The sequence below is a fragment of the Poromitra crassiceps genome, assembly GCF_964638095.1.
Source record: "Poromitra crassiceps genome assembly, chromosome: 11".
Lineage (NCBI taxonomy): Eukaryota > Metazoa > Chordata > Actinopteri > Beryciformes > Melamphaidae > Poromitra > Poromitra crassiceps.
The window spans coordinates 48,046,911-48,055,809 of NC_139643.1; the positions used below are offsets into that span (position 1 = coordinate 48,046,911).

Consider the following 8,899-nt stretch of genomic DNA (forward strand, 5'->3'; position numbering starts at 1 on the left):
GTTAACCATGCGACGGTGTCCTCTCATCTCTTCTGACACAACAGATTTATTACAATGCGAAAGAAAGATTCCCCACAGGAGCAGAACTCTTTCTGCCAAAGTTTGGTATTGAATACAATACATGTATATATACATATATACATGTATATATACATGTATACAATACCAATTGTATTCAATTGATGTACAAAAGTGGATATCATGTTAGATGGATGGCGTGTGAATGATGAAAAGTGTGAGAACTACGCAAGACATGCAGATTAATTATATGAGACTATTAGTCCTGTTGTTGAAATGTCATCTTTTGGTTATATATTATTATATATATTTTGGTTCTTAAAGGAACACTCTGCCCATTTTCAACCAGCTTTGTATCATTAGAACATCAGTAGTATATCAGAAAACTGTAAACTGTTTTGAAGTCTGTCATTTAATTTGACAGTTATTGAGTGTTAAAGTGTGGACCAGTGACATCACTGGTCCACACTAACTCAAATTAATAACTCATTAACTCAAATCAACTCTCAATAACTGTCAAACTAGATGAATGACAGAATGTTTGACAGTTATTGAGAGTTGATTTGAGTTAATGAGTTATTAATTTGAGTTAGTGTGGACCAGTGATGTCACTGGTCCACACTTTAACACTCAATAACTGTCAAATTAAATGACAGACTTCAAAACAGTTTACAGTTTTCTGATATACTACTGATGTTCTAATGATACAAAGCTGGTTGAAAATGGGCGGAGTGTTCCTTTAAGGGAGCACCTCCTGACATGTTCAATTGAATTTGGCATACAATATATTATAGATCCATAAATCAGAATGCCCCCCCACCCCCCAAGTCAATTACTGATGTTATTATGACCGTTTCCTCCCAGAATGTATTCGTGCCAGAATGGAAAATCCTCTCAAACTCTCCACTGAAGCCAAACTGATGTTCTTCTTGATCCACCTCATCTATTCGGTGGTAAAGGAAACTCTGAGATACATTAACGTTAATTCTTCTACAAGAAGGATTAATGTGCAAAGAAAACGAATGGTAATTTCAGCTATTACAGCCTTGTTTTTGTGCAACTTCTGCAACCCTAATGATGTCTCCCTCAGTCTCATCCTCCCCGGTCACTCGCAGGATATTTTCCATTTAGAGTCACATCTGATTAGAGTTAGTCACATCTGATTAGAGTTAGTCACATCTGATTAGAGTGGATCTGATTAGAGTTAGTCACATCTGATTAGAGTTAGCACGATGAGGCTCAAAGGAATTGACATGAGGCAGGACAGGGCTGCTCCAGCTCTTCTTCACTCTGCCCGTGGAACATCTTGACATGACAGAGAATAAAAAGAGGCCAGCTAGGGGACCAAACATCACTTACTCATGTTCTCTGGAACTCGATCTGAGAAGAACCATGTTTTCACAGTTACCCAGATCAGTGGCGACGACGCGTTTTAGTTTTGCTTCAAAGTGAACCGAATTGACAAACCATATACAGTAGAATGACAGGGCGTCTTCTCGCCACAGCCTCTTGGGAAAGTCAATTGGGGCTTGCGTGTGTGTTGACACAACTCAAAAACGGCCATTGTTTTCCTTTTTCCTCTTCTTCTTTCCTCGTCTTCGCCTGCCCCTCTCTCCTCTCTTTCATTATAATCGGAGTGAAATAGAGTCTTTCCCTGTGGAGAAGCTGCTCTATAGATAGAGAAGATGGGACTGTGAGTGACTAAAGAGATGCCCGTGGTGGACCACAGCGAGACTCCCACCCACCCTCGGCTCCCAATCTGAAGATCTCATTAAAAGCCTTTGAGCACACACAGGCTGGCACTTACAAGCAATCTAACTGTTTTTTTTATTATCTGCCACATTCCAGCCGGCTCTGGGGGAGATGAGAGAAAGGAATTTGCTGTGGAATGACTTTTAAAGGGTCTTCTCATTTAACCAGAGTCGCAGAGAGGCGGTAAATCAGAAGATGTCACTCAGCCGGCAAGTCTCTCTTTACGATTTATTCTCTGCTAATAATGGTGTCCTAGGCTAGAACATCTTGTGTCTCTGAACAAGTGAGAGAAACGTCTCTTGGCTGAGGTGAATGCTTCTTCGGACCTGTTCGGGGCGGGGGGAGCTTCCTGGATGCATCAATGAGTTATTTTAGGCCTCGCAGCCCAAATGCAGTGCAGCCACCCGGGGCCTATAGTCTCGCTTGCCAGACTCTCTCGCTATAACCCGGGCCAGAACAGATAGTCCTGGACCCAACGGCGCGCGGGCAAAACAGATGCTTCTGTGTGCGTCTGTCATGGAGGGCAGCGTTCCAAACAGCCGTCTCTGGTTTACCACAATACCACACGAGCATCGGCCAAGCGAGGTGCTGCAAAGACAGAACGTTCCCCTGTGAGATGCCGTCTAGCGGAGACGAGAGAAGCGCCAAACAGGTGTGGGGACCCGGCGAGGTGGAAATGTACAGTAATAGCCTACAGGGGGAGCAGCGATTAGAAGGTCAGCTGTACACCTGCATGTCTGCTGAGCGAAGGAACCCCCGAAAGGTCCTTTCACTGCAGGCATGTTGTGCAACACCTATTGCTGACCAGGGGGAGTGAGAAGAAGCAAAGCTTGGCCCTCACTATATATAGAGTGAGAGGAACAGTGGAGAGTCAATGTCATTTCCTTGGCTTACCACAATCATTTCCTGTCAAGTATTTGCAGGCTCTGAAATTACAGCGTCTTCTTAGCTCAGCGGGGCCCCCTGTCTTAAATAGGCCGCAGCTGCAGACACGAGCTCATGAAATGTACTCAGCCAGATCTGAGAGAAGAGTGGCATCGTTAACATGGCTGAAGACTAAGAGGATAGGTACGCCTCAACGTCCATTCACTCATCAGAATCTGTTGAAAGTATATACGCTGGATGGAGGATGTCCTGGATGTGTGCATTCTCGCCATTTGAGTCATACCACAGTGGAGGTTATGCATCACTTTAGTTTAGATCAGGGGTGTCAAACATACGGCCCGGGGGCCAGAACCGGCCCGCCAAAGGGTCTAATCTGGCCCACAGGATGGCTTTGCAAAGTAAGAACATTGCACTGAGAAGTCCTTCAATCCAATGTGATGCACTTGTGAAGGCTAAGTATGTAGCAGGTTTCAGGAGCAAGTTCAATATTAAGTAGCCTAGTCATGTTTTCTGTATTCATCACTAAATGGTCAACTATTTTCAGTACCCTTGAATATAGAGAATTGCACAGCTGCCATCAATTGTAATGCACAGTTACAGACAGTAGATCATTTGTTTGATAGGCCTCTGGTAGCTGAGATAACAGATGTGAACATCTGTTCTTAAAATGTACCTGTAATTCTTTACACTAAAAGAAACAGGAAGTGTTGTTATTTATATGTTATTATGCATTTTTTTGTCTGATTGATCAATCGATTGATTGATTGATTGATTTTATGGATAGAAGACAACAAAATCCAAGGAACGACATGTAAAAGTGAACACCTATTTCCGACATGGTCCCTGATTAAATTGGGTCGCATATGGCCCATGAACTAAAGTGAGTTTGACACCCCTGGTTTAGATGATGCAGACCTGTTTCATCTTTTCTTTTAATTTCATGAAGTTCTTAGTGGAGAACTGCATTATGCTGAAATGGAGAATGAAATGCAAATATACAATTTCCCCAAAAAGGAGCTTTATTGACACAGAAAACAAATGCTTGAACAGGCCTGCACACCCGGTGGAAGGGTCTAAAATCTGCTTGCTGTGAGGACATTCAATACATTTGAACTTTAAAAAGTGTCAGCAGCTTGGGGCTTTGATTTAAATAGCAATAATATACAACATGAATATCTAGCCATATTGAACGTCTTGGTTTAAACTTCAAACACTTTTCAGAAAAGATTTGTTTTTCAGATTTTTCAACTTAGGAGAAAACTGTAACTCCGCTAATAGCCTGTAGAGTTCACTCTGCGACATGCTTGCCAGTCAAAATTGGCTGTTTAAGCATAAGCAGCCTAGTCCAAGACCAAAATGCTCTTTTGAGATGGACTGACTCAAATAGATGAATTAACTTTGTATTAATGCTGGTGGTCTATGACAGGGGTTCCCAAACTTTTTCATGCCAAGACCCCCCAAATAGCATTAGCCTGTGGCCGCGGCCCCCCTATTGCAAGATGTCTTTAAAAACCCATTCACAATACTATTGAAAATGTCGAAAATCACGTCCATACAACCTCAGAATATATGCCCTATACTTGTATTAATGTAATAACCTAATAATTACATTTGGATCTCAAATTCTTTCCTTGCCTGTCTTCCATGATAAACATTGTTCCAGAGTCAGACTACTGCATTACCCACACCAGGGGGAAATGACAATGAATGTGATGACGACTGGCAGGCAAATAGACAGATGGGCATGGCAAATATGATATGAATATGATATGAAAAATTAATATTTTTTTGTGGAAGGAAAGGATTCAATTATATTCATTAACACTACACTAAATATAATTATAAAATATATTCTTTATTATACTGTAGTATTAACAAATATAACTGAAAAATCTCCTTCCCCATGAACATGTTTTTTTTTTTTAAACATTTCCATTAATTTGCTGAGGCCCCCTAGTGTCCCCGGGCCCCACTTTGAAAACCACTGGTCTATGATAGCTGTTTGGGAAAATAAATTATTGCAAATGGGAAAGTAGATCCAGGGGAAAAAATCATTTTGTTCTCTGTCCCAGATCACAGGTGATGAATACTCAAATACTGAATAGATGATAGCCAATAGGAGTATATAAAGTGATGACCACATGAATATTTCTTAATGATTTTCCTTCTAAACTAAGATGGTACTCTATGGTAGTGGTTCTCAAAGTGGGGTCCGGGAAAGGGGGGTCCTTGAGGTGGTTTTTATGGAGTCCCCAGGCCAAGAATGTATGACTGGTCATGGATTTCATACACTTTCTGTAATAAAAGATCTAAAAGCAAAAATCTTATCTGATGGGGGACCCTGGGACAACATCGTATCAAATCTGTCTTAGTTGTGGTCTAATTTGTGTCAGTTTAGGGGTCCTTGACGTGAAAGGGTTTGAGAACCACTGAGCTAGGGTGCTGTTTTGCTTCAGTACAATACTGCCACCTTGTGTTCAAACTCCAGCAGTACATCAGTGGTTTTGTCACAGGTGATGTAGCCTACAATGAACTCACTGAGCCCAAAGATTCTTTTTAAGTACCACGCCAAGTTTCACTTTGGTTTACGAGATAGCTGTTCAAGACTAAACTTGACAATACAGCAAGTTTTACAGTCTGACAAGTCAACCGTTTTGAGCACATAGGTGACTGATACTGAAAATAAATCATTTCATTTCTCAGTACTGTAACACACCCCTTTCATTCCAAGTAGTCGTTAATATACTAGGGAGGGGAATCACAATGATATATTTGCTGATGTCACACAAAGTTCAGTCTGAATATCAGCCTAGGGCCTGCAATCAATGAGACAATATCATATGCCTATTTAAACACAATCAGTTACATTTATCTTAACTCACAAAAAGCAACAAAAAAATGATTTGACCATTTTATTTCTGAGCTCTTCCAGATATTTAAATGAAAAACAATATATCTGTTGTTTACTATAAAGTGCCACATTTAAGTGCAAATGATTTTTGATCAGTTAACTTAAAAGAGCTCTTGATGACCTTTCAATGATGAACATAAGTCATGCACATCTGTGTGGGGGCCTGGGAAAACCCTTCACATGTTACTGCATGCTACACATTGTTGGTAATGAGCCAAAGAAAGTTGAAAATGAGTTTTGCGGCTATATCGAGATTTTAAGTGATTTGGTTACTTTCATCTCCATAGTACATCATGATGAATAATTCTTTTCACAAAACAAAGGGGAAAGTATTTATTTCTATGGTTTTGGTGTACTGTAGAAAATATTATGTTGGGGAATCTTTAAAGCCATTTTTCTGACATTTTACTTTTAGACACATGAGATTAAAATACTCATAACTTTTGATCTGAGAGAGCTATCTCAGCCATTCAAAAAGTTATATATAGGGGAAAGTTTCTACTCTATGGAAATGTCAAAAAATGAAAATGTCAAATTTTCACCATGTGAAGGGTTTCTGCTGCAGGCCACCACTATGCTTCATCACCTTGGATTTACAAGGTGTATGACGATGTTTTCACTTTCGATCGACACATTTATATGATATCAACGATGTATAGTCCCACCCCCAATACTTCAAAGCATTTACGCAGAATGAGGCTTTTTTTATAAAATGTCATTTTTATTATGCAGGAAAATTATAGCAAATAAAAAAAAACATAACCATTACATTGCCTACAGAATGGGTTGTTTTCTCCTTCTTAGGAACAACAACTTTTCCACTAAAGAGACAAAGGAGACTTGCCAGGGCCAACTCAACAACAACAACAAAAAACTACTGCTCTGTTGCAAAATCACTGCCTGGAACAAGGTGCAAGTCGTAGAAGCTCTTGGACATATCATTTATAATGACTCAGCCCTGGTCAGCCTTGTTTCGCCCTGTAATGGAAACCGAGCTGTTTGCTCTACAAAAGGATCAGAGGCCATGTAACAAACAGTGGATGCCATGTAGACGGGAACTGGTACAGACAGAGGCACTGGGCTCATGGGTTTCCTGCAGCGGGGGCCTAGTTAGCCACTCCGGGGAAGACCGCTAACAATGAGTACAGCTGCTGATGAACGCCCAGAAGGCTAAAATAAGTCATTTCCTTGAAAACGTTCTCCTGGCTCTTCAAGTATAAAGTCTGTAAAGGGGTGAAGGAGAAGTTACAAGTTACAAGAAAAAGGTCACATTTTTAGACCATCGGAATGAAGGCCTGTCGTCTTCCTGGGGTCCCTGGGCGTTTTTTTACCGGGGCGTGACAGACTCCATCTTATGGATGGTTCATTGCACTTGTGTTGTTACAAAGTTTTTGTTGTTTAAAACAAAATAACGTAGATGTAATAATGTGATGCTACATTTACTATGAGGTCTTTGTTTCCTGTATGTGTGTTTCAGTCGTATTGTTTGTTTGTGATCATAAATTAAAAAATAAGGTCAAAAACAAATAACGCTGTTGTCAGTTGTACAAATTGCCCCTTATTGTTTTGTTTTTTAAATAGTGTAAGCTCATTTTAACAGTTATTGGCCTACATTTGTCAAAGTAAGCCAAGTCGCTACGTACTACTAAAAATACTAAAAGATCAGATAGTATAAAGTGTACACACTTTAAGATAAGATAAGAGAATTGTCGATCAGGTCCTGTACATGTATCTTTGTGTGACGGAGCAAATTCATACTCCGTACCTATAGGTGGCAGGCAGCAGCTTGACAGCTAATGAAAGCTGCCACTATAGCAGCATAACAGGAGGTCCATGAGGAGCCCCGGACATGCTAATCAGTACAGAAGACTGTACACAGCTACACATACAGTACACACGTGAACGGGTGGCATGAAGACATGGCCAGTGATTTTGATGGCTTATCCCTTTGAAACCAGGACATTTGCCTGGTCAGTTTAAAGTGTCCCCGGCGAAGAGGAGGGCCGGACTGTCGTCGACAAGGTCCTTGCGTAGTGTCGAGGGAGGAGGGGTGGATGGGAAATATCTGTAACAATCAAACGTGAGGTTCCGAGAGGGCTGACGAGCAGTCATGGTGAAACGGGTTTCACGAGTGGCGGGTGAAGGGGTCAAGGATACCCGGTAGCTGATGTTTGGATGGTCTATGAAGTGCTGTCTGGAGAGACGACTCTTTGGCGTGCAGTCTTGGGGCGAGTGCGAGTGGCGTTGGAGGAACGGTCACTCTTGGTTTCGGACGGTTGAGTTTCGGCCTGCGGAGAACCTGCGTCGCCCACCAGCTCACGCAGGAACTTGAACTTGGACAGGAAGAGCTGCCAGACTACATACCAACCTGAGGGAAAAAGGAGAGGAGAGTGAAGTCACTCTGACACAAATAATGGCTTCACTGATGGCTGATTATTTTAACATAAACATGCATCCAAACAGTCCCATCCGCGTCAGTACTGAACACAACTACAAAGCATGTAAACACTCAAATATGGCAATGTTGGATTAACACACATTTGTCAATTTTTACTCTTCCTAATATGTAGGTCAGATCAGATATGCAGAGGAAAAGGAACAGTCATGCTTATGTTACTGTCTTCCAGGCTCCTCCCTCGCAGTCGCACATGATAAAAATAGAAACTCCTTTTTAACATGCTGGGCAAAGACATTCAATACATTTCTTTTGCCATGTTAATGACAGTCATACAAGATCAACTAACGTTACAGATGTAACATTATATTTACAGACTAATGGAGCTAGAGTAGCTTAAAGTAATTATAAGGTTATTCTCTGAAACTTACCAAACAGCATGAAGAGCAGCGCACAAACAAGTGTGGCCACAATGACCAGCACTGTGAGTCCGACACTCTGCCACATCTTAGCTGAACACTTGACAGCAAAAATGGCATAAGGAGATGGACAACGACGTAACGTTTTTACTCACAACACACAAAGACGTACGTTAGGGTAGCAGCTTAAAGTCAGATAGCTTGCCGAGAGGCGATCGGCATAATTTAGAGTGCCAGCTACTAGCGAACTTAGCTTATGTGCTGACGAAGAGAAAGCAAAAACAAACACCTCCACATCGCAAGCCCACACTAGCCCGTTTGCTAGCGTGTGGCTAGCTAGCTAACGCTAAGCTAACTTGTTAGCTGACAAGCAGGACGAGCCGCAGGCAGCAGTGGTCTGACAGTCCAACCCGGCGGACTGCAGCTAGCTGGTCAAACGGGCTGATGTACGTTATCATTCCTGTGTAACGTCAGCTACATACTTGAAGCTGCGATATGCATTTGTTTTGCTGCCTGCCA

The 8,899-nt window shown here is 41.6% G+C and overlaps 1 protein-coding gene across 1 annotated transcript; it reads right to left on the reverse strand.

Annotated features, from left to right (window-relative positions):
* Positions 1-6,274: 6,274 nt before the first annotated feature.
* smim13 (small integral membrane protein 13) lies at positions 6,275-8,899 on the reverse strand. Its single transcript, XM_083646140.1, has 2 exons — positions 8,393-8,899; positions 6,275-7,934 (listed from the first exon to the last, which is right to left on the reverse strand). The coding sequence occupies exons 1-2, from the start codon at positions 8,466-8,468 to the stop codon at positions 7,747-7,749; spliced, it is 264 nt and encodes an 87-aa protein (XP_083502266.1). The 5' UTR covers positions 8,469-8,899; the 3' UTR covers positions 6,275-7,746.

Bases quoted from the DNA above. Each gene is read 5' to 3' on its own strand.
- smim13 (XM_083646140.1), bottom strand. From the start codon at position 8,468: ATGTGGCAGAGTGTCGGACTCACAGTGCTGGTCATTGTGGCCACACTT. The intron at 7,935-8,392 runs GTAAGTTTCAGA...TTTTTCCCTCAG, and splicing joins GCTGCTCTTCATGCTGTTTG to GTTGGTATGTAGTCTGGCAG.